The 26,009-nt window shown below is 44.8% G+C and overlaps 1 protein-coding gene across 4 annotated transcripts in view; it reads left to right on the top strand.

The window, feature by feature from the left end:
* LOC104630115 (methylenetetrahydrofolate dehydrogenase (NADP+ dependent) 2 like) overlaps window positions 1-24,325 on the top strand; it is a 44,593-nt gene extending 20,268 nt beyond the window's left edge. The window contains exons 7-11 of one of the 4 annotated variants that reach the window (XM_075750811.1): window positions 2,758-2,883; window positions 15,681-15,794; window positions 21,303-21,423; window positions 22,180-22,332; window positions 22,645-24,321. In XM_075750811.1, the coding sequence (XP_075606926.1) occupies window positions 2,758-2,883; window positions 15,681-15,794; window positions 21,303-21,423; window positions 22,180-22,332; window positions 22,645-22,699 (569 nt within the window). In that variant the 3' untranslated portion in view covers window positions 22,700-24,321. Of the gene's footprint in view, window positions 1-2,757; window positions 2,884-11,115; window positions 15,196-15,680; window positions 15,795-21,302; window positions 21,424-22,179; window positions 22,333-22,644 lie in introns of those variants that run through there. The other 3 variants (XM_075750814.1, XM_075750812.1, XM_075750813.1) reach the window with 3 other exon arrangements.
* The last annotated feature ends 1,684 nt before the right edge of the window (window positions 24,326-26,009 follow it).

The raw sequence follows: 26,009 nt of genomic DNA, 5'->3' as shown, positions 1-26,009 counted from the left end.
CATGTTTGTTCTTCACGTCATTTGTAACAGGAGCGTGATACAGTACTCGTTACACAACATGAGATATACTTGGAATGATGAAAAAATCTAGGGCTCGATTGTGCAAATGGTATGCAGCCCTGCCCCAGTGGATGCTCTGGGGAAGATTACACTCCAGAAAGGTGGAATCCCTCCAAGGTTCCTCTTGTGACTTGAGACCCGTGCACATTGTACCTTTGGGATCACGCATTCCCCGGAAGTGACTTGTTCAGTGAGTGCTGCAAAAAAAGGTAACTTACTGTGCGAGGTAAAAACAGCTGTTGTCATAGGCCGCTGTGCAAGTCGTGTAGGAGGAAAACAGCTTTTTGTGCGTGTCTGCATAGAAGAGCAAGATTGCTATTCTCGTTCTCCTCTTTCCGTGCAATACTTTTCAAAGAGCCACCTGCATTCTGGCTCCCAGTTTGGTGACTTCTTGTAGCGAGTCTGTTCATTCTGATGTGGTACTCTATCTCTGAGGAGTTTTCTGTTCACTTGCATTCATGGATTTTGTAACACTTCAAATCGGGAACTTCGGATTTTACTCTTGAGTCTGAGAATACCCATCTCAGTTAAATTTATAGTTTGCTTTTTTTTTAGCACCTTTTTTAACTACTCCCGCTTATGTTGTCTCTCATTTGCCCCCAGCCTTGGGACCCCAGTTTTCCTGCTGACTTTGTAACTATCCATGCCACTTATTCCTTCTCTCTCGTTCCCTCCCAGCCCCTTGCATCATAAGTTCCAACAATGGCGCTCTTGTCCAGCCTACCCCTCCCTAAAATCTGTGTCTCTGTTTCCAGGTGGAGCTTCCTAAACTCTTTCAATACCATGCAGCTTCTGCATTTCTAGCCAAAGCGTGATGTTTCCTCCTAAGCACACCCGGCACTTCCCCTCCCACCGTAGCCTTTCCTGTCTTTGCCTGCTATCCCTGCCTATACAGACATCCCACAGAGTCTGTTCTTTTTGCCATCGGGCCGGACACGTAGTAGAAGAGTAAGTGCAGCTTTACCTGCAGTGCTTGCGTAGCCACTGCAGTACTGGTAGGGCGGTCATGGAGGCAGTAAGCCGTCTTTGACTAGTCAGCCTGCTGCTTCTGTCGTCTTGGCTTTCCAGTCTGCCTTGAGAAAGAAGACTGATCTGTCTGCTAGGTTTGGAGAGGGCGTAAAGCGGAGAAGGAGCGGCGGAGCCAACTGCCAGACGAAATCCTTCTGGGACAACTTGCGCTGTCCCTCGGGACGTGATCTGTGGTCATCTTGTATAGGAATTACTGATTTGTCAGGCTCTTTTATTCATGGCTGGTAGGTTTTCTCAGGAGTTGGCTGTTGTACAGTCCTTGTACCTAAGCTGGGGTTAGGTACGGTTTTGTTTCTGTTTTGTTTAAAAAAAAAAAAAGAATCATAGTTTTCTACAAAAACTACCAATGAAAGATTTTTCCACATTCTTCAGTCAGTGCACTTTAGGAATAGCTGCTCTAACGCTTATCTCTTCCTACTCGGTATGTAAAGTAGGCCTAAGTAAATAGATCTGCTCATTTGGTTTGGGGGTTAGTTTATTTGTTGCTATTAAGTATTTGGCCTATTATCAAACCATTTTACAAAGGGTGTAACTGTGCAGCTTCCGTTAATATGCTTCCATCCCTATCGCAGTCAGATCATTTACCCCCATAAGGCTGAGGCATTATCCAATTACCAGCCAGCTTGCGATGGATTGCGTAAGAGTGTCGTGAAGTAGACGCAGCCAGATGTTATCAAATGGCATAGGAAAGAATTTGAGGTCTTGGCTTGCCCAACATTAGAAGCAGAGTTTCAACCTGGTGTCCTATGGGGGAGTGAGAAATGGAGAGCAAAGAAGGTTCTTGTATTGCCAGTATCTAAATGACTGACTGGCTGTGATCCAGCATTTCAAATGAAGCCAAAGCCCTCGTACACTGGCGCTTGCCTCCAATAAAACTACGGTGCCAAACCATATGGATTTTCCTTCTTTGCCTTTTTTGTCTTCTCCCCTCCTGAGAAAAAGCCACTTTGGTGGGGAGAGGGGACTCCCCCTTTGGAGGTACTCTATTACTAGGATGAACGTTCTTCACAGAGCGGAGAACTGAGAGAATCGCTCAAGAAGCGAGGTGAATTGTAATTTTAAAGTTTGAATTTCCTGTCACGCCAAGTTGGAGGTTGCACAGTAGAAAAGAAATTTAGGAGGTCATTTGAAGTGGATACAGAGAAAAGATTGCCGCTGTCGCAATTAAGTTACGATAGGCGAATGATGATGATGTGTAAAGGACTGGATCTTCTTGGCTGTCCGATAGCACGCGGCGACTTCAGTCTCAGATACTGCATTGCCTTAATATTCCATGAGATGCTTCATTTGTTGTGACTGTCCAGGTGTAAAATTTCAGATGTCTGGTCACACGTGACGCTGCTGGTTGTAAAGCAGTGCTAGAACGTTTGTTCAAAGATAGTCTTTCTTGCTATTACAATTGCTCTCTGCAAGGCGGAAGCCTACTGAACTCCTGTTCTTGAAAGGGAGGTCTTTTCTGTGCGTCGAGTGGAGCTTTTAGTAATTACTAACGGGGAAACTGAGGAATAATTGTTTTCTGTATGTGATGTATCAAGAAAAATTCCAGCGAAGGAATGATCTTCTTTTTTGTGCATACGTACACGTGAACGCGCGCCCCTTGGTATAATTTGAAACTGATGACCTAAGACTACCCGGCCACGTTAATCAAATAGATCTTGATGATTCCAGGTATCCCAAAGTTGATTACAACTGATATGGTCAAAGAAGGTGCAGCTGTGATTGACGTAGGCATCAACCATATCCACGATCCTCTTACGGGAAAGACCAAATTAGTTGGGGATGTGGACTTTGAAGGTCAGTGAAATGCTCTTTATATGAACCTGTTGGATAAATATTTTGAAGTTTGTGGGATTCATTTGTGATAAATACTTGGAATAACTGGTGTCTCGAATGAGATGATACTTGCAGGAATTTTTTCTAATTTATTTACTTGAATAAGAAAACAAACTTATGTTCGTATGCTCTTAAGAAATGGTATGTTATTTAAGAGAGGAAGCGTTACTTTTAATTACACATACCAGCAACCTTTAAGAGATGCAGATGAGGCATCTAAAGGCAGCGTGGTGGCGGAAGATGCTTGTCTCCAGATTTCTCGAATCCTTTACGAGTCTGTGAAGTGTTCCAAGAGTAAGCAATAAAAACGGTTTCTGCTCTTTCACAAGGCCTCCCACCGTTCATAGCAAATACTACTGTACCACAGCTTCTCAAGCCTCCTTTTACTATCTCGCTCTACGCTTGTCTGTGAAAATGTTCACTTCTGCTTTAGAGGTACCATTCATGCTAAGGCTTAATGTGGGTTCATCTTGAGCTGTTGAAAATCTTGGTCCAGGCAAGCCTAGCAGATAAAAATTGATGTTACGTATTGATCTTTTTACATTTAATGTGTTGCAGAGCAAGTTCACAATGTAACTTGATTAAATATCTCTCTTCTGGAGGAGCTCCAGACTGGAATAGCAGGATTGTTGCAGTGGAAAATTAAAGCTTACTGGCAGAGTTGAGTGTGGGAAGCTTAGACAGCATTTAGCCACATTATTAATGGTTCTCAACAGTTCCTTATTTTGATAAGTATGAAAATCACCCACAGGTTTTTTTCACAGTTATTAACATCTTGGCTAGCATAATGTCTCAAAGCTTAATTATATTCAAAATGTTTCTAGCCAGCTGTATGTATTTGTAATTTGTAATTACATCACTCCCTTAGTTCCTGCTGCTTTTACTCATCACACACGATACCTGTCTGTTAAAGTCAACGAAATTAGCCGCACGAGTGTAGCTAAAGGATTGTCTCGGCATGCGTTTGGCAATGTATAACCGTATGTGTACAGTAGACCTTCAGCAGACAAATACTCTTTGAGTACAACTTGAAAATTTTTTTGTTTTGTTATCCTGCTTGTGCTATCACGAGTAAAAGGTTTTATTTTCTGTTTTCAGAACTGAACTAAAGTACAGAGAACTTTGAGGATTTTTTGTTTGTTTTAGGAGGTATGGCAGGAAAAAAGCTATAACTCTTAGAAACATGAAATTTTACGCTTTTTGTTTCTTTTCCTTTAAATGCGAGACCTTATGAATGTAATATAGGTGTAGATTCCACGGCAAGGCCGTGATTCAGAGTTTCAGCAATGCACTGTATGTGTCTCGTCATGTCTGGTGTGGGTTGTTCTCAGGATTTTACCTGGGGGGAGGGAAGATCCAAAAAAGAGGGAGGAACTTCAACTTGGATTATGCCACTACAGTTGCAAGTAGCATTTCACTGTGCATTGCCAAAGGGAAATTGTTGTTGGTTCATTGGTATCGGTGAAAGTTTCACTAAATCTCTGACAACAAAAAAAACATCCCAGCGTATACAGTTCTAAATACCAAAAAGTCGATCGCTCTTGCCAAGTATCTGATTTGGCAGTTAGGAAATGGAACGAGCTGGTGTATTCATGTAGCAAATCATTTTATCTGTTTCCTCTGTTTGATCACTTGACTGAACTTCTATTTAAGCCTAAGTGAAAATGATTTTTGCAGGCTAAGGACAGGTACATAAATGGCTGGCATGGCGTACAGCACTAGTTTAACATCGTGTAGCCCACCGGTATCTGTGGTCTCATCATCCACTAGTTTAAGTTTAAAAATGTGGCCGTGAGGAGAGCAGAGATTTAACTGGGCAACCAGAGGTTAAATTTGATTTATAAGCAATAGATGGAAATGGCTTACTTGACCAGGTCCTCTGACTAAAATTCACCTGCGGTGGAAAATAAGTCTATTAGATGGGTGGAAACTGTTTTGATTCAGTCGTCATGTCCTAGCAATACTTGGATGCCATCCTCTAATCTCTAGGGGGTAGGTTAGAAGCTAAAGTTAATTTTTATCTCTTTGATCAACAAAAGCATGCCATTTCAACTTTTTTTTTTTTGCATGTTGTTCGTTATTAAATTCAGTGTAAGAAATGTCTGGAGGAAAAAATTCCTACCGCAGGCCAAGACAATTTGAAAGCTGCTCAAAAAATGACTTTTGAAGTTTTGAAATCTGTTCCAAAATGTTCATTTGTTTGAGTCGTGTCCGCTTCTGCTGTAGGCAAGAGAGTCGCATGCAGTCACCCGCAAGCCAGAGACCTTGCTCTTGACAACGCTTCCAACGCTGGGCTGAGGACAGACCACTGGCTTATGCTGGTGTACCTGTGTACACACTGAGGCAAGGAACACGCTTTGGCTCTCATTTAAACTCCAGGAGATGAGGAGGAGCAACAGGATTGTTTAGTTTACTTAGAAAAAATTAATAGCATCAGACCTGTGCTTATCACTATTCCAGCTGCTATAATGGTTGGCTCAGTGGCGATGGCGTCGGGGTACCTCTGTGCTTGTCAGGCTTAACCGTTTATTTTGGGCAAAAGTGTCCTCCCCCCCCAAAAAAGGGGGGGGGGGGTGTTGTTTTTGTGTTTTGGGTTTTTTTTTTTTGGTTGGTTGGGTTTTTTTTGTCCAGAATAGTCCTGTGCAGTTCTGAGGTATCTAAAAGAACCAGACAGGAAAACGCGGTGCATGTGGAGGTCAGCTGCGAAGTGCTGAGGTACCTAGCCTGATCTTGCTAGGCTATCTTAAACTGCATGCGCATCTCTCCATTTATAACCAGCAGAGCGCCTTCAGCAAACCCCTATTTATGCTAGGAATTGGCCAAAATACATGGTTCAGGGAGGGGGCACCCTGGGAGGTGAAGTGACAGGGAGGAGGAGAAGCCTTGGCACCCTTAGATTATTGCCAGCACCGTTTCAGTTAATTTCGGGCAGCAAGTTTCAGTGACAGAAAGGGAGACATGTTTCGATGAACAGGGTAACGCACGTGTGGGTGTACTTGGCCCTGTTTTATAGGGCTTTTGTTGCCACAGCAGTAATGCTAAGGGAGGAGGAGGGCTACAAGGACCAGGAACATGAAATAAAGCAACAACTTACACAGAGCATTTAACTGGAACGGCTTTTTTGGGTGGAGCACCATTTCCAGGAGTGACTGGTAGAGCAGGGTGGTAACACGCCAATGTAGCAGCTAACGTTTGAAACTGGAACTGGAAATGCCCGTGAAACCAAAGCGTACAGAACTCGAGCGGGATTTAGTTTAAATGCTGCCTATATTTCTTTATCATTCTTCCCGTATCTTTGACAAACAGACGGTAGTGCTGGTTTTTGAGTCTTTATTGTATGCCTATATAGAAAAGAAATCTTTATGTGAGACCTTCGTAGGTGATGTAGTTGCAGTATCAGGGGAGAGGTTTATAAATGAGAATCGTTCTCCCGACTCACCTGTTTTGCACAGCCTAGGCAATGTAAAAGAGATTCTGGAAAATAGGTGCCACCAAGAGCGGGGGCGGGGGGTGTCCCAGTACTGAACAGCAGAAAAGACTGCCTCAACAACAAGTAATCGATATGGTCATGGGTGATGGACGTACATTATGAGCTTCCTTTGAATGAGGGATAACTGTACATGGTGAATGCAGGGGAACTAGGGAAATGGAATGTTGAATAATATTAAGGCTGAGAATGGACCGGATTCGTGTACCGTTTCTGGATGGACCAAGTGTACCAAAAAGAAATCGGATACAGGACTAATGACTACAAAGTCATCAGGCAAATTAACAAGTTTGTTGAAACTTGTTCCTGTAGTTCAAGAGATTTACCACGATAATCTTCTAATCCAATTTCTTAAGGGAAATGATGGTCCTGCAGTTGTACCTTAGCTACGGTTTGTGGGAAACCCAGGCTTTGCGACAGCAGTCGCTTCTGAAGGTGGTTTGCTGACGCTTTGTGTTCATTGTGTTACCTCCCAGGCCGTAGACTTCCCTTTAGACTATCAAATCCTTTCTAACTTATCTCTCTGTGCAGCTTTTCCAAACGCAGAAAGTGCATGTTCCCGTTGCTTTTGCTGTAGCTTTTTTTAGTTAATTTCTCAGGTGGTTTTGAAGACCTGCTATTCATTTTGCAATTAATAATTAAGTCCAGTCTGCGTAATCTTGTCACCGTATTGTTGCTCTGCAAAAGTCAGAGGAAGCATTGCCTGTTGCTACGGTCCACTAGTGCAAGAAATAAATAAGCATGAGCATTGGGCTGTGATGGCAGGTGGCCAGGCTGACTGAGTGCTAGCTGGTGGCAGTAAGCTGCTGGATGGCCAAGTCTAGGTACTCTGCAGAGCACTATGTCGTGCAGAGGTCTGAGTCGTCTTTGCTGTCTTGCATTGCTGCTGCCGCTGTTTACTGTCCCAAGGCTGCAACGATACCCCATCTACCTGTCTGTGCTAATTAGCTGAATGCAAAGAAGCTGTTGTGCATAACCTTATGCTGCATTTTTCTGCCCGAGATGCCTCTGTTGCTTGGCTTTTAGAGGGACTGGAGGAGGAAGGATGTATGCACTATTAGAATTACAGTACTTGGGCCAGAAGTCCTTGACCTTCCTTTGTATTGCTGTTAAAATAAGTGCAGTAAGAGAAACAGGGATAACATCAAAAAGAAGGAACTGTGAGAAATGGGGTAGATGCTTGCTGGGCGGTATTCCACAGCGCATAGCGAGAAGAATCCCAGAGCGTGTAGAGCAGAACAGGGGATATCTACTGTGATTGCTGAGCACGTGATTCTCAATGGTGCAGTGCTGCAGGGATGCAGTGTTCCAGAGTAGCTTTACAGGGACTCATAAAGCTGTGTGGAAACAGTGCCGAGGCAGGAATTACTCTGCATCACTTAATGCAGATGCACAAGACCCAGAACTGTCTTCAGGTTGAGACTTGCCCTTGGTTTGTGTGATTAACCCTATTAGGTGTCTGATGTCCTTACCTTTAAAGGAACCTAGGAATGAAGGGCTGTTTACAAAGCAGTGGGTCCTGTTTTTCAAGGAAACAATCTACATTTCATTTCTTCTGAAGAATCAAAGGAAGACTTTAAGGTTCTACAGAAGCTGCAAAATAGCAGCTCCTCCCCCATAGGCACCTAATTTGCACGCCAACGTTTTCCAGATTGGCAGAGAAAAGCCTGGGAGAAGGGCACGCATCTCGAGAAAAGCAGACTTAAAGCTAGGGACGAAGTTAGGCTGTTGCTGAGAACCAGAAACAAGACCTCCTGGAGGAACCGACAGTGCGGCGCCTTACTCGCCAACTTAAGATGGGTCACGCTCAGGTGCCGTCTTGGAACTGCGCTTTGGCCTGCTATGTTTCACAAGGACAGGAAGATCTGCTTACAGTTTTGAGGGCCGGGCTATTTTTTCCCTGTTTGGTCGCTGGCATCAGTCTTGGAAAATTGCATTCTCCGTATCTGTATTTACTCTTACAGCTGGAAACTTAGCACATGGTAGTTTCCCCCACATAGACACCTGTTGTGCATTTTATAATCCAGATTGGCTTTTCTGAATAAGCTATCCGGGTGGTTTTATGCTAACTCATACAAAATATGTCTTCTGCCACACTGACCCACAGGGTTTCCATAATGATAGAGTACACATAGAGAAATTCCCCAACAACTTGTGAAAACAGCATACTGTGTGTTTACTGCCGAGTACGGTTACTAACACTAGAGGCAATGAATGTTGTACATGATATTCATTAGAAGGCTTTCTTTAGGTAGGGATGGTCCGGTTGTGGATTGTACGTACCTCTTTGTAAGTAAGATAGAAGTAGTTTGAATAATACCGCAAAAAAGACGTATGTAACATTGGCATGGAAAAAAAACCCTTATTTCAATTTAAAATGCCTAAAATATGTTCTATGTTAATTACCATGTTCATTTCAGATGTGGGTACATGTCAATAATTATGACATTAATCTGGGAATTTGTAGTAACTGTATTAACCGTAAATACCAATCTCAAATGGTAGGTAGTTGAAAATAGCGTAACTATTAAAAAGACAAATTATTTGTGTTTGAGAAAATTAAGAATAACTGTCATATGACATCTTAATTCCTTTGTGGTAATTTGCATGTAAAAAAACCCACATTGCAATTTGTTTACCTTTCCAAATATTTTAACAGTATATCTGGTGGTACCAGTCAACTGAGCAATTAAAAGCCTCCCAGTTGTAATTACCATCTGTCCTCAGTGAGGCTTAATCTTCTGTTCTTTGGTTCAGCGAGATATTTGCCGTTACCTTCTGGGAATGCTTTTCTTAAGTCCCTGCCTTGGGGAGTTGAGGCGGTGGGGTTTTTATTTCATTTAAGTCTCCCCGCGTCCCTTAAAATCTAATAAATATTTGATCCAAAAAACCCAATATCCAACTTTTCAAATGAATTTTCAAGAGTTATTTTTGTGAGACCTTGTTATTCTTAGCAGTGAAGCACCATATAGATTCAAGGTGAATACAGTTAAAACTTTATCTTGTTTGTCCCCAAATCAAGGTGCTTAGTTTTCCATCCGTTGATCTCTTCCCATAGCCAGGTATAGATTCTGCTCTGCAGTGACTTCACTAGAAATGTACGTGCTTGTCTCAGACTTAAGCTTGCTCAGATTTCTTCTGTGTGTGTGTGTGTGTGTGTGTGTGTGCACTTTTTAAAAACAGTGCTTTTAAGAGCAGGGGGTGAGTTTCCAAGAAATGATTTCTAAGCAAGCAAAAAAACCCCAAACTAACAAACAAAAATCCTCTCACGGTGGCACTTGAGGAAAGAAAAAAAAAACACCAAACAACAACAACAACAAAAACACAAACCAAAAAACCCTCTGTAGTAATCAGGTTAGTAATAAGCCACCTGGACTAAACATTAGTAGCAAATAACTGCTTATTACAGTTTGTCATGCAACGACTTCCCAGCCAGTTGCATTTAATTCCTTTGCAAGCAACCTGCAATTCCAGTTGATTGCATTTTGCACACTAGATAAGAAAATCAAGTCAGGATTTATTGCTACGTTACGTTAATTCCTTGTACAAAGAGGTTAACTTGTCAGGTGTTAATGTAAATGCTTAAAAAAAAATAATCTGTACATATTTACCTCTTAACACAAGCATTCAAGATCTGTACTAACTTTGGGCAGTCTGACATGGTTTGTGGTTGGAGCTAATTCAGCTGTAAGAGTTTCCTTTCTGTTTGAGACTTTGGGAAGACCTGCGCCTCCAAATCCTAGTTCAATATAGGCACCCTAGTAACGCTGGTTAAAAAAAAAAAAAAAAAAGTGTTCTCTGGAGGAGCTAAGTGCTTATGGCTGAAGGTGCAGTGGGGATTTTGCCCCTAGAATCTATTTTACGTTGAAGACAACTCTTGGTTTTGGTTTTTGTCCGTATTGTGGAGCAGAAAAATCAACCAGGAAACCGTACTTTATCCCTCTGCGGTTTTCTTAAGTTCCCTTTTCCGATTGTGGAATATCTTTGTTGGAAGCCGCAAGCCAGAGCAGGGAAAGAGGCCGAATGCGTGACTTGACTGCTGTTGGTTCTCTGCTGTCGATTTTGATAGTTACAGCAGTTGCCTACTCCGCACGCTGCTCCTCAAGGGCACACTCACTTAGCGGGGGGGTGTGTGTGTGTCATCTCTTTACCTACAGAATGAGATCCCCAGCTTCCATAGCTCTCCTGGATATTGAAGGCGCAGTGTCACGGTTGGCAGATGGTGATGTGCGTGTCTGCTGCCCTCCTGGGGTCGTCCCGTCCTCGTGTAACCCGGGCGTTCCTGGGCCAGCTGGTCAGCCAGCTGAAATGGTCAAAAACTGCCCCTTACAAAAGAAATTTGGCGGGATTAACTTTCCATCTGTCTGACCACAGGCTGCGTGAGTGTGCATTGCTCCCCTGAGGAAAGGGCAGCCTTCTGCAGGTAGATCAGCTCCAACAGATTGTGAAGCCGTGCCCTGGAACTAGCCCCTGGGTAGTAATAGTTCAGATGAAGAAAACTACCTTGCTGCCCCGGTCCTGACTGCATCCTGTCACTACCGTGGCTGTCATGAGACTTCTGCCTTAAGTCTTCCCGTATCTTCCAGTACTTGCCCGGACGCGGTCCTTTGTGCTCATTGCCGGTTAGGCATAGGTGGGCAGTTGAAGGGGGGGGAAAATGTTTTTGGAAACATTGGTGGTCATTACTTTTTTCTCTTTTCTCTTAGAAGTGAAGAAGAAGGCTGGCTTTATCACTCCAGTGCCAGGAGGGGTAGGACCTATGACGGTTGCAATGCTTCTGAAGAACACACTTGTAGTTGCTAAAAAGCTCATTTACTAGAGCAAGCGGGCTACTTTGGAAGAAGAATCCAAGTTGTTCTATTTATTGATACACAAACCTGTTATTTTTTACTACAAAGATATTTATTTCTACATTGTATTTATTTTTTCATGTAAAGTACGCTAAACCTGATGGTTTACAAAATGTTAAAATACTTTGTGTTACCTCCTACTGATTTAATGTGAGCAAAAATGAATTGGAGAACGCAGCCTATGCAGATAGGTTGTTGTTGGTCAATTACTGGTGTGAAAAGGAAGGACGAAGCATGAATTACAAGTATACCTGTGTATCTGCGGATGGGGTGCAATGACCAAGATCTTTTAAGCGCTTGGCACCGTCAGTTTTGATCAAACAGTATAAAAACTCAGTTTCAACATGCTAGATACCATTTAAAAATACTGATTTGGGTTCTGAGGTCATGAAGCGCTCTGGTTCTAGTTTGAAGTCTTGAATTTATTGCATTTTTAATGCAGTTAGAGACAGCAGCAGCGGTATTGAATCCGAAAGGAGTGGTAGACCGAAATTTTTGTTTCGGCTGCCAGGCAGTAATGCTGACGTGAATGCAAATGTTCAGTGCGTGTTTTAAAATCGCCATGTAAACTTGAATGCTGGTGACATTCTGACCTTAAACATATGCAAGAGGTATGCATGAATAAGTAGCTAGAATTGGGGCCAGAATTCTTCTCTTGCCATGTCTGGATGTGTTGGACAAAATGTTTTGGTGCATAATACCCTTACCACGCAAAAAACCTCAATAGATGACTGGGCTGGATTGGACTTGAATTTAGGTAGAATGTAGTTAAAACTACTAGGTGTGTACAATATCTATAATGGGGGGGGGGGGGGAGAAGGAAGAGAAAAGTAAGGGTTTATCCCCGATGAAATACTTGTATTGGAATCATAAGCCATTTAATTGTTTTGTTATTTTCTCAAACTGCACGAGGGGGGTTTTTTAGTCCACGACGTAAGGCTCGGCCCTATGAATCCTTGGCTACAATGTTTTGCTGCTTAGAGAGGACTGTGTGGGATAAGAAGATCAGTGTATTTCTGTTCCCAAAACTTTGAGTTCCAAAAGTGGATCTAGAATAGTCTCATGCAATGGACTGGAGTGGAGTTACTGCTAAGCTGCCAGTTGGACTGAGCGTGTGCGCTGTTGACACGAAGAGCCTACCCCAATTCTCGCTGCAGTCAGTGGGAGCCAGTTTGGACTTCTGTCTTCATGGTTTTATCTCAGTTGGGATAACTTTGCTTTGTTTTCATCGAGAGCCTTAGGTGTTTGCTAGTAGACTATAGGTATCTTGAAACGAAAAAAAAAAAATCCTGTGGTTATAAACTACTGCCGTTGAACACAAAAAATGGGCCTACTGTAATAAAAGAAACAAGATGGAGTATCGCTTCTGTGCTAATTGTTCTAGTGATGGACTTTCTGACAGTTGCGTTTAATGCAGTGATGCGAAAGAGGTTGATGGAATCGTTACTAAATACATAGTGGCAATAGTGTGGACGGTTGCTTATCTGTTTAAATTTAAGCGGTAGTATAAATGTTAGGAGGATCGAGGTACCTAGGTGCCTGTGGAGATAATATGTAGAATCAGCTCATCATGGGCCAAGATGGAAAAAAATCTTGGTCCCTGTTGTTAGTCTTGGTGAAAAATTTTAATACTGTTTGCGGAGTGGTTGTGTTCTGAGTTTTTTGGGGTTTTTTTGGGTGGTTTGGTTTTTTTTTCCCTTTGTGTGTTAAGAGTGGAGCAAATGGATGGAGATACTTGGTATGTTCAGTCATTACTTTTTTCATCTCTTGGCAGTGCTGTTCTAGATTCATGTTTCTTTAACTAAAATCATCTCTGCATTTTTTAGGCAGAATAACAATTTATGGTGTTTTGCTTAAGTCGCTTGAGCGAGTCTCCTTTCACGTCCTGCAAACGTTTTTTTGTGCATCTTAAGCTTTTTCTCTTTTCACCTGTGGTGCATGGTTTAGCATTGCACAAAAGGCAGCGAGACCGAGGTTTCGCTCAGCGGCATGCTATTTTCGGAGCTGCCAGACACATCTGTGAGAGCATTCTCCACTGGGAGAAGGTCCAGAAGGAGCACGCAGAGGGAAGGGCCTATTACGAACCCAAAAAGCATGCTCATGTGCCAGGCCCGGTCAAGTCTGGTCCGAGCACAAACGCCCTGTGGCAGACAGAGGCACGGCCTTATCCGCAGAAGCCTTCTCACAGGGCTACCGCGCCCAGCGGTGTTGCCTAATGACCAGGCCATCTCTCGGATCCGAGCCGGATTAAGCTCCCATTGTGCGGACGTGTGTTGAAAGCAAGGCTCGTGAGACGTAGCCCTGCTTGGGACTGATAGCAGAGGTTATCCGGGTAGGCATAAACACGCCTGTCGATCCGGCGAGTGCGCAAGCTGCACTCGATCAGTGTGCAGGCATGCAGCCATTCAGGATAGCGAAAGAAGGGAAAAGCCTCCTGGAATGCAGTCCGTGAGCAGGAGAAGGCATAATTAAAATGCGTACAACTAGCTTGTGTTTTTCCCTTAACACGCGAAGTGGTTAGATTTAGTCCTACGGATCACTGAGGAGAGCGCAGCATAGAGGGAGAGCGTGAGCTGACCGGAGTTATTAGAGCATTTATCAGGAGGTTTTTGGTTTAAAAATATCAAAATTCTGACATGTTGTTGTTGCTTGGAGCTCACAGTTGAGAACGCACAAGCTGTTGCTGAGGTGAAGCGCGTAGCTCTCCTCCAGTGAGAGTTGGGTGGTGGGTGTGTGCGTACGTGATTGAAGTGGGCCTTTCTGATGGTCCGCTCCGGTACGTCTGGCTACGTCGGTACCCTGCAGAGACCAGTCCTCCTCGTGCCAAGCTGCCTGTGGCCAGGGAAGCTGGACAGCGACTGGGGCTGTGGACAGCGGTTTAGTACAAGAAATGCACGTGGAGGTGTGTCTTAGAGACCCACAAACATTTTATGTAAAAAGTACGGTTGTTCTCATGATGCGTACCCGCTTCCTCCAAGAGGTAGAGGTGGGCTTTTATAGCAGTAAGTGGCGGGAGTAATGAAGGGATCGCCTGATAGAGGAGGCAACAGCTTCCCTGGTCTTTGAGTCTGTGTTTTCTCGGTGCCTGTGCTTTGCCAGCTTTCGCCATCGATTGTGCGTTCTGTCGGTGCCTGTGCTTTGCCAGCTCCGACCATCAGTCCCAGGCCTCGCGCAGGGCTGGTGGCCTGCCTTGCTCCAGACCGGTGTGCGCACGGGAAGGCTGAAGGAGTAGCGATGAGCAGGGCCCTCAGGCTCGCCAGAGCCTCTGATCAAAGGCCTCCTGCAGTCACTGATGGCGAACGTTGTCCGTTATCTTTGTGTGCGATCGCTTCCTAATCTCAGTACTAGCTGTTCTCGCAGTCCCGCTTCCGGATGGCAGGGAACTGAGGTACAGGGAAGACCAAGGAAGGAACGCTAGCAAAGCAGGGGCTTGTCCCTGGACCCTCAACTCCGGAGCGGCATCCTGAGCACCGACTGTCCTCCTGGAAGTAACACAAGACCTGCGTTGCTAATGCAAAAAAGGGTGGTGTTTTTCACAATAGGTCATTTTTCATTTTGCTCACCTCTGTTTTGCTGTACTTCGTTCATCTGCTCTGGCAGATACCAGGTCTCTCTAAAATTGTATCTTTGCATGCACGATTATGCCCACAGGTAATAGGAAACCAGGGTTTCAAAAGAAAACCTGATCCCATTGCTAGATAATAGCAGTTTCCTGAATAAATGTGTGGTTGCCCCGGGGGTTAAGGTTGTTGCCAGATGCACCTTTTTTTGATTGGTGAGAACAGCAGATGACGCTCCGTGGCATATAAGTGCAAGAGAAAACACGGGAGCGCAGATAAGCAGCGCGAGCGAGCCATCTGGAAAGAAGAGTTGAGAAGGTGTTAAAGCAGCTGCTTGCCATGGCATTTGGAATGCTAATCTATATTTTGCTGAAAGGTGGGTTTGGAGGAGGCTTTTCAGTGTCATAAGATATGGGGGCTTTGTTGAACAACAGCTGGCTCTTTATGAAATAAGCGGTACGGGTGGGAAGCATGCAAAGACATTGCGAAGCAGAATTACTTCAGCTATTTTAAACCTGGATGAAATTTTAACTGATAGGGTATGGGTATAATTTAGACTCTTTGAAAATAAGCTACTTAGGTAAATAGGTGTAACGTTGTAGTATATTACAGGTATCAGTGTTGTAAATTGCATAAGGTGATAGAAGGGAGAAGGGAAGGGATATGTGTTTTGGAAATTTGCAAGCCACAGTTTGTTTCTGCACAATTGTAGCTATGCTGTGGGAAAAGGAAGTTTGAGGCAAGAATGTTTTAAATGAGTTGTTCCTAGACTGCTGCATGGTATCAGAACTGTATTAAGTGGGTACGTGTTTTGTGAATGAAATGAACCTTGAATAGATATACTGAGTTTTTCTGTTACAGTAAGCATCTATTTGCATTACACAGCAATGGGGGCACTGAGTGAAGAGTCAGCGATTACTGTTTCATCCCTCAGCACAGACTTATGGAATAATTGGACAAAAAACAATGCTGAAGGTATTTCTTTTTATGTTCTGTTTGTCTCTATTAATCTGTCACTTTAAAAAAACCAAACAAACCAACACACAAAAAGCAAGCCAACAAGATCTATTGTGGTGATAGCTGCTATTAATGCTCCTGTCACTTGGACTCGGTTGAATTTTGTGTGTGCTTTCTTTGTGAGATGAGCTGCTTGCTTCACGGAGCCTTCAAAACCTCTCTGAAGAAATAGTGGCCGCTCAGCTGCGGTATGCTCAGCATTGACCAGCTGAAGGACCATTTATCCCAAGTCAGTTATAATTGGAAGAAGATATTTTAAAGCTAATTGGGATAGGTGATATGTATTTCTGATGGCCGTTTCTGTTAGTTTTAGCTAGCGCTTGGTTTCTAGCTGTCTGGAGCGTGAATCTATGCTCACGAGTGAGAATGCAGCAAGCATAACTTGAACTGATGCCTCTGAGTACTGTTACTCTGTCGTTTCTTTCTTTGTTGAAGTTTTGCTTTTGGCTATCGCAGCTTCCACAGCCCTCTTCAGAGTGCTAGCTCTCTTTTCTTTCTTGTTCTTTTCTGACGGAAATATGAACTCAAGCTATTTGCCTGCCAACATCTGAGACGAGAGCGCTGTGTTTATCCTGCAAGCTGCTTTCTTGATGTTACTTCAGGTGCTAGTGATGTCATTACTTTTGGAGAACGGTGCGATCTGGAACTGAGGTTTTGGCAGGTCAGTAAAGGAGGAAAGGATTTTAACTGTGATACTTATTAATGTCTTTGTATTTTACAAAGAACATAAACATGCATACAAATCATCTTCTGTTCATTCTAAGTCATCAGAGGATGCCTTACAAGCTTTTTTTAGTAGATCTGTAAGTCTTTTATTTTTCTCATAACAAGTCAAACTTTTTTTTTGTCTAATTTGGCATAGTGGTACAGCGTCATATATACGCATATTTACCCACACGTATATAATGTATGTGGGTTTCACATAGATGTATATATAATATATATTGTATATATACACACCCATATGTATACAAAGTCAAGATGATGCTGATTTTTGACTGCAGTAGTTGGATTTATCAGCACAGCACTGTGGTCTGGTTTAGTGGATTTGTCTGACACGATTCTTCCAGAGTTGCGTAGGGCAAACGGGAGTATAATCGAGTAGAAATAACTTGTGACTGGTGAAGTACCCTGTTTGTATGATTTCTAGAAAGCAGGAGTTACGGGTCACGTTCTAAGCAATCAGAAGCTTATTTTCAGGGACACAGCCGTGTCTGTAATGGTCCCATGTACCTGCTTGCTAGCTGCGGCTGTGCAAGTCAACTAAGAGACCGGCGATGTTCGCTGAAAGGCTTGTAGGCACTGAGAAATTAGAAAACACCATTTCCAGAAAGAAGATTGGTGACTCTTTGAGCACTTCTTTTCAAAGAAACTGGCTGAATCTCTCTGAACTTTTCTTGTAGCTCCTACTCCTCTGCAAATTAAGTTTATAGTAAGGTTTATAACCAAGGTTTGGTAATACTGGATTCTAAGAAAATGAATTCCTGGTGAAGTATCACTGAAGGAGCTAGCAGTTTCTTTTTGGGATTGCAGAGCCTCTGGGGGCTGAGGTGCAGTTTGTGCAAAGCCATTAATTTCTGCTTAATCCATTTGCCTTCTATTTACAAGATCATGTCCTATTTCCTTGTGTTGTGTTACATAGCCTTTACTTGTCACCATTGGTGGGGCTAGGAAACGTTAGGCTTGGTGATCAGCCCGGAGGGAAATAAGGTAGTGGAGAGGGTGCCTGGCTGGGGGGCTGACGCAGCAGGGGTCGAGAGCTTCTGACGCTGTTTGGGCCAAAGGGGAGCCTTCCTAGCAAGATGGGCAGCTAGGAGTAAGGGAAGGGCTTGGTTTTACTGGTGTAAAAATTAGGTCCCTTCATTGCCGTGAGCCGCTGCTTCTGTGCAGCCTGTAAGGGAGGCCCTGAACCTGGGGCTGACCCCTTCCCTCCCTCCCCTCTCTGACTCTCCCGTTCCTCCCCGACGCACCATACTTGAAGGCTGAGCTGTCGTGCCCTTAGTGCTGACTCTTTCTGTTGCCCGTCTGTCAGTTTTGGCATGCCCAGGCTTCCAAGTACCTGTAGTTTTGATTTCATGTCAGATCTTGCCAAGTGTATCTGTTGGAATGACTCAGTTGCAGGCAACTGTCAAGTGCTTACACAGCATGTTTTTCTTTGCTCATGTGACATGAAAGGGCACATGGATGTGTTTATTCAACAGCTTATTTAGTATCTAGGTGGATAATATGATATGAATTAGCATAATACTCTGGGATGGGTTAGAAAATAATTCTTTTTGTTTTCGAGACTCATCGTTCTTTCAGAGATAATTTGTACTTTTGCAATGTCAAAATAATGAGCACTTAGAATTTTGTGTGTACATTTGAGATCTGATCTTGCAACCCGCAATGGACAAAGCCCTCGCTCCTGCCAACGAGGGAGGAACGTATTGTTTGTTTGTCGCCTGCGCAGCAAGATGTTTGTCTCGAATGCTTTCTAGGCAGGCTTCTGTTGTAGGCTGACCTTTGCTTCTAATGACAGGACTAACTTCCAGGGCACTCGGGGGAGGAAGGTTTCGCGTACCTGCACGAAGCGAGGTTTCTTCCAGACGTTGGTAGGTGGAAGGCTGCCACCTCTTGGCGGCAGTGGGGTGAGCAAAGAGGGATGTTCTGGCTGCGTGAATCCATCTGGTGGAAGGTTGAGTACAGTCGGCTGGGGATTTCATGCCTCTGACGCGTACATTTGTACCTTCCTCGGTTTTGTTTTTGATTTTTTTTTTTCTCCATATGGCAGAGATACAAGTGAAATATTAAACCTGTCCGGTAGACATCTTCTCGGGGCCCAGTAGAAGACTAGCACTTTGGGCGGCAGGAAACACACGTTAAAGGGTGCAGTTGAGTGGTTAAGTTGGGCGGTCTCGTAGCGCACCGTTCAGCCCCCTTTGTGCTGAAATGGCCATTCCAAACAGTGGGTGCTTAAGCGTTTGAGGAGAGGCACGAGGGAAGCGGCAATGTGCTTTTGCCTGTTTTCTGAAACCTCCCTGCAGAGCTTCGGTAGCTGGTTTGCAGGTACGTCAGGCCTAAGTGAAAACGGGCTTTTGCAGGTCTCCTGCATCCTGGATCTCCTTGGTATGCTGAGCCCCACAGCTGTGTTTACCATGTGATTTTTTTATTATTTTTTTTTTTCCATCGCGCTTTCCCCAGCGGTGAGCATCGTATAGTCCTCCTGGGCAGAAAATAGTATCATCCATCTCTTGTCAAAAAAAATCTGTCTTTTCTTCCTGAAATCTGTCCTTTCTGAAGTTGTCGTTCTCTTCTGTAAAACTGTCGCTCCAAGGCCTGGCCCTGTTCTGACTGTGCTCTCAGCCCACAAGCCTGTCCCCGGCGCCAGCCAGAGAACAGCCAGAGCTTGATACTAGAGCAGCTCACGTGTGGCCGGCGCCAGCTTCGTCCCTCACAGAGCGTGTGGTTCAAGGCTATGGGTGTGTCTGCCCCGCACAGGCCTTTCTATAGCAGAGACACGGGTCTGGTTTCAGTCCTTGGGGACAACCTGGCTGCGGTGCCCCTGAGCTCACTGCTAGGTGATGCTCCACGCACGCCCGGTCTCTGAGCTGTTTCAGCGCTCCCGTGCCGCGTCGCAGCGTGCGGCAGAGGTGGGGCCTCAGTCTGGGCATCTCCTTCGGTGTGTACGTATTGTCACCTGATTGCTAGGCAGACGCTGTGGATTTGGTTTATAGCTTTTAGCTTTAGGTCTGCCGTCTCCACAATGTGAAGAGAAACACGTGATTGCTCCTTTCAAGAATGGAAAAGATGTCCTTTTCTCAGCCCAAAGAAGATCATTTTAAAGGAAGACGTGTTTTTTCCACTTCTGTAGCTTCCCCAAGAAAGTGTAGTAAGCCAACATGTTCTTTTTCAAGCAGACTTGAATTGTTACTTGTTCTCTTGAAATCTCCTGATAAGCTGGAAGTCTGATGTCTGTCAGGTTTTAGAGGGCACTGTTTTCAAAGTAGTGGTGTTTGATCTGAGTAGCAGCGATAGCATCATGCCTCTTAGCTGTCCAAACCACAGTATTCAGTGAAGTTGTGAATTGCCCTGACGTGCGGGCGTCGAGTAGAGCAGCTGTTTACCCTTGCTTGTCATATCTGTGATGAAAGTGCATAAAGGACGAAGAAAAAAATAATTCAGTGGAACGCACGGGAGGGACTCCTGCCACTAAATGACTCAAGCTGGAATTTGATCGGGAATTTAGGGGGCTGGTGGTGTTACTCATGAAAAATGCGTCGTGGGAGCTCGAGTTGCCTGCAGGAGGGCTAGAGGCTTACGTCTCTGACAGTCATTCCATCGGCATAATATCTCCAGACCTTGATTCAGCACTTAGTCAGAAAGGAAGGATTCTGCTTGCTGTGCCATTGTTTAGTCACTCTGAGCAGACCTTGTCACCTTCCTGCCTGATGTTATTTTTCTTGTGGTCATAACTGAAAGCTGGTGTTGACATATACTCGGTTAGGAAATCACCTTCAGCCATCACTAAAACAGTCCCTTGAAATAGCACGGCATTGCTTGGACACCCCACCCTACCCGCGATTGCTGTACTGAGCAGAGAGACCAGTTCAAACAGATAGTTGCTTTGATGGTGAAGCTTTTGAGCTTTCTCTTCGCTTGCCGCACCCCTGCTCCCATGTTAGAGATTGACGCTGGCCTCTGCGCTCCTTCCACAGAGCAGGGTGCCTGGCTCCTGGGCTCAGGCGCTCTTCTGTCGGTACGTAGCAGTGCTAGAAGATCCCCAAGAATAGTTTTGACTTCTCCTTTATTCCCATTTGAGCTGCCGTGAATGGGAATAAGGTATTCATTTTCTGCGCTGGACGCATAGAACGTTGCGCAAGTTCAGAAATGTAATAGTCACAGACTGTGCTTTTGCACGGGAAGACCATCCGGGCAGTCTGGGGTAATTACAAGCATAACAGGACACTCAGCTAACATGGGACCGTGGCGAAGGGGTGGAGAGAGCAGTCCCACCGTTTATCGTGCACTCACAGCTGCTGAGCCAGTCGGCAGGAGTGTTACATATGCAATAGTTTGTTTTGTAATGGGGAAAAGAAAAAAGGAAATCATTAATACTCTGAATTCAGGCTTGGGAAGTATACTGAGAATAATTCAGTGCTCTCATTGTGCCCTAAAACCTGTGATATTCCTGGAGTGGTTTTTCTGATGGATTGCAGTTTGGGTAGTGCTGGCCTTACCGCTTTCATACGCAATTTTCAGGAGCAATTAGTTTACAGTCTGTTCTTTCTCTAAAGCTATGCCGGAATGTCTTAGAAGCTTGTTCTGCTTAGTGGCGTTTTAATCGGCTCACGAGGCATGCCACAGTGAATTTATGTATCAAGTGTCTTTTTGCAGACAATGTCTGTTCATCTTGAGTTGTGAAAATAGATTGCAGTGATTTATTTTTTTTTCCGAAATGTAACATGACTTTTTCCCCTTTCACAGTAGACTACACAGAGCAGCCCAAGCTCTTGAAGCTTATGCAGACCTGTCTTGAAGAACACCACAGCTATTGTATCAATGGGCTCTGTGCGTTCCACAGCGAACTGAGGAAACCCATATGCAAGTAAAGAATACTGCTTATAAGTATCCTTCTTAGACAATAACAACAGGAGCGTTGTTTCTTTGTCTGCTACATGTTACTAATGTAATGAGACTAATTTTCAGCGGAGCGCAGCTTTGAAGTGCCAGTCGAGTATTTGGAGGCTTAAAGTTTGGCACAGGCTTGAGCGCTACGGTGGCTCAGGACTGCTAACGAGGCAGTAGTGCTCTGCTAGGGAGAGGGAAAATGCGCAGCTCCGTGGGTCACTGCAGTGATGGCGTCTCAGATGACAGCTGATACTGGACTAAGTAGTAGAGGAATAAGTAGATGTTCACGGTGGGCACAGAGAAGGGGGCAGGATCTTCCAAGGTACCGGCTGCAGCTCCCTTATTCTGCAACTGCTGACACGCCCTTCGGGACTATGGCGTCCTTACGTTTTCCTAGGGTCCGTACTGGGCAGCCTTGGCCTTTGGAGACAGGAGAGCAGCTAAGGATCAGCAGAGCACAGTGCTCTTGGTCCACGCCTTCTGCGATGAGGTTATGTTTAGACTGCGCTTACTGCTGTGACTGCAGTACTAGAGCTAGCTTAAGACTAGAGAGCCTGGGGCGACTGGTAGTCTTGGTGGAGTGAAGCGGTTCTGACTGGGCACCAGATTCAGCCCATCCTCGTTTAGATTTGTTCTAAATGATTTAGAACTGATGAAAACTAACATATGTTTCTGAAATACAAAGCATAAAAAGTTCTGAATAATTTTTGCACGGTGTATATTTATTTTGTAGGTGCCTTGCGGGTTATAATGGAGAGAGATGTGAACATTTAACGCTAAATTCATACGCACGTAATTCTTACGAACGCTACATCGCTGTGGGAATTGGTGTAGGAATACTGACGAGCGGGATACTTGCCATCTTCTACTGCTACGTAAGAAAGAGGTACGGCAGATATACGTAACCTTTCCTTTATATTCATCTGAATTACAGTGGGCAGGAGGAAACAGCGTGCGGAGTTTTGAGGGCACTGGGAGCGTGTTCGTGCCTGTTACTGATCTGCGTTGTGATCTTAAAGGAGCTGACACTGGATAGGTCTGCTTTCCGATCTGCCAGTCGGGTCAGCTGGTGCGATGGTCTGAAACGTGGGTTTCGTTGGGGCTACCTAAATGAGTTGGGTGACTAGGTTTAGTTCTGTTCAGACTGCTGTGGTTTTAGATTGCTCTGATGCAAATCATGTGATCTTGTCCATTCTAGATGCAGGAAATTGAAATCACCCTACAAAGTCTGCATGGGCGAGACGGCGTTGTGAGGATGAGGCGTTGGGACGCTTACCAATTTACCTGTAAACGAGAGGAAGTTCTGCTGGGAAGGCCACCCAGTGCCATCTGGCAGGTACCCCAGCCTTGCTGACGAGACGAAACCAAGGGAATGACAGAGCGAGTACATAAAAGGAACTCCTGCAGAACTGATGGGCTCTGTTCACTTTTGAAGAAAGACTTCCTCTTTTTAGTAAAGGTCGCTAGATGAGCAGGTGTGAACAGCTAAGGATACTTGCAGCCCTCAATGCTCTCCTGCGGTTGGTATTTGCTGAGGGGAGGACTGCTGGGTTTTAGCTGTTTTCAGTCACTTCAAGACCTGTGGAGTGTTCTGCTCTGGTCTATTCTGTCTTGCCCCCCCGCCCCCCCTTCTGTTTCCTCCTGTGGAGGAAAAGCACAACCTGTCTCACGACGGAGTTGTGTTCTGAGCGTCACGTGATGACAAGAAACCATTTGGGTTCTGATTTCAGTGTTGCTGCCTATGTGTGCGGGTAAACAGCCCTCTTCCAACACAGCAGGTATCTTCAGCGTGCTACGCAAAGTATAGCCTGCTGTTGCCATAAAGGACAAAATCATACAATACTTTGGACTGAGGAAAATGGATGGCTCTCGGAGGCTTGCTTAAACTTCGGAATAGTGAGTAAGCAATTCCTGGAAAATTAGACCGTGACACCTCTGGCAGTGGCAAGTTCTTAGCGTTGTCATAAGCAAAGGAATTGGACGTCTTTCTCAAAACGGATTATTGAGTGTGCTCGTGACAGAGAGCTCTGCTCTTCCCTAACATCGTATAGCAGCTGCTCATCAGATTCACGAGACTTCAGGCAGAACGTTACCTTGCTGCACCGTGACTTTGGCACAAGACTTCAGTTTCTAGAGAAGCTGGAATTGTGTTGTGAAACGTCAGTATAGCTTTGTTCGGGAAGCAGACTCTCTTTATTCCGTTCTCACGTTATGTGCACAATGTGACCGCTCAAATAAGAAAGAAATGACCGTAGGGGTTTTGTTCAGCCCTGGACGAACAGATTACATGTCAGATGCTTGTTTTTGTTCATCTTGTCTACGAAGAATCGCAAAGGTAGAAAGACTTTGTTCAAGGAAAAAGGAAGAAAATCGGTTCTGAAGACGGTGGTGCTAACTGTGACTTCTCACTGGCAGTCGGAGTATTTGCCAGTGCTGATGAGACTGGAGATGGCTCTAAGAGATTGTCATTTCAGCTGTTGCACATTGGAGACGCATCTGCTATGCTTAGTCATCCACGAGGAAAAGGCAGTTAGGTACTCTGTGATTTTTATGGGATGATATAGGCCCCTGAATTTAGGTGCCCTGCTGGAAAGCTCAATTTCTTTGTTATGTGAGTCAGTTTTCCCAAAAGGATGCATGTCGTGTGTTTAAAAAACGCTGTGTATTTGTGCGACTACAGTTGTAGTGCTGAAATGTGTATGAAAGACGGTTTTGAAAGGGTCAATGTACATTTTGCACTCAAGTGGTCTGAAGTTCAGTGGGCTTCTCGCACGGGGGGATCCCGGTCAGTAGCTGAGTCATCTTGGCTGTCAATTTGATACCAATAAATAAAACAACACGTCACACGCTGTTTGGTTGGAGTCCCCGTGCAACCGGCTGGAGCAAGCGACACGTGCGCGCACAGCAAGGGTTGTTGGTGAGGAGCTGGATGGAGACAGGCACCAGCCCTTTCGTCTGCGCTTTGACATGAGTGTTCTGTAAGAGACACTGAACCAATTTTCCAACTCTCAGCCTTTTTATTTTCTTCATCTCGAGTTAAATCTTCAGGTTTCTGTATTGTTTGCTCCTTTCCATTCTTCTGGCCTTTCTTAGTATCCACTGAGAAACAACTTCTGCTCCTCATGATTTGCAAGTCAGCTTTCAGTAGCTGACCTAATGTTTTCTGTGACACGTGTATGTAGTGAGAGTGCAATTAGGTGTGAGTTACAATCTGCGCATCCGCACGCAGACGCGCAAAAACCACCCTTCGCGCACACCGGACAGACGGAAGTACCTATTAGAAACATGCACGTCATCAGGAAAACACAGGTGAGAGATCTTTGTCAGAGAAGTCGGAGAAAATTTTAAAAGCTAAATATGCAAAGAATGAAAAGCCTCAAAGCTTTTGTCACGTGAGCGAATCTCCTTGTCCGCACCGAGTGCACGTTGCCAGTGTTGCGTTCGCTCCTAGAGGACCAACCCCTCTGCATCGCAGAGGCTGTGTCTTGGCGCAGACGCGCACGGTAGCGCTACTCGCTCGAGATCTACGTGCAGTTGTTAAAGGAGTTTGGGCAACTGGACTTGTCCAAAGAAGGCTGTCTGGGAGAGATGGATTGTGTTTGGTTTTAACCATTTGCCTGTGCTCTTGCTGACTTTTTTGATGCCCTTTACGTAGCAGTGGCCAAGCAGGTCCCTTGCAGGATGTGCAAGTGCTTCTTCAGCAGTATTTACTCCTTGCACTGAGACACTCTGTAGCTATAGAAACACATGCTGACTTCCTTTTTCTAATGTTTAGTTAAACCTAACTGGAAAAGAAGGTTTATTGCAAGGCCACAATTTAGCAGAAGGCTAAATAGTGAAATATTTTCTCTAGTTTGCTTTCTGGCCCAAGGCAGCTTTGGAAGGACCGCCAGTGAAAGTTTGCTGAGGTTTTTCTGCTAGTGGAAGAAAAACTTGAGAGCAAAAGGACAGATGAGTTTGTGGCATGCAAAATGAGACTTTGTGTAAAGGGCAGAATGAGAATGAAATGGAAAGACGCAGATGGGAAGAAGGAAGGACAAGGAGGTCTTTGCTTTATTTCAGTTTTCTTTTTCTAAGCGGTATCGAGGCTTCCAGAAATGGGTTCCCCGCCCCCGGGGCGCTGTATGCCCTTTGTGCCGAAGCGCAGCCTCGGAGCAGGCTGGCAGCTGCTTAGACATCCAAGGCTGGTGGCACCGACACAGATGACAGCTTCCTCCATCCGTCTGCAGGGTTTACAGGCTGTAGCTGAGTGGGAGAAGAGTGTTGTCATGGCAGTCTTAAGGGATTTCGTCAGGCCCGAGCTGTGTTCGAGGCATCACTGCATGAATGAGTGACTCTGCTGTTTGATGCAGTGACCCGGCTGAGGAAGTCTGCGTTGCCTCGCATCGCTTCGTGGAGTCAGCCGTGCTGAGCCCTGCCTTGATAAGTGACGGATGCTACTGGGCTAGTATGGTGTGTTGCTGCTTACGGTGCTGAATTTCTTGCAGAACTGGCCCATCAGAGGATCGGAATCATCTTTCCTGGCTCACTTATCAGGCTCAGCCTCCTTCTGTAATGGCGTAA

This window comes from Balearica regulorum, chromosome 4 (assembly GCF_011004875.1).
Source record: "Balearica regulorum gibbericeps isolate bBalReg1 chromosome 4, bBalReg1.pri, whole genome shotgun sequence".
NCBI lineage: Eukaryota > Metazoa > Chordata > Aves > Gruiformes > Gruidae > Balearica > Balearica regulorum.
Note: the sequence above shows the minus strand (reverse complement) of the source record. Positions and strands in the feature narration are given on the sequence as shown.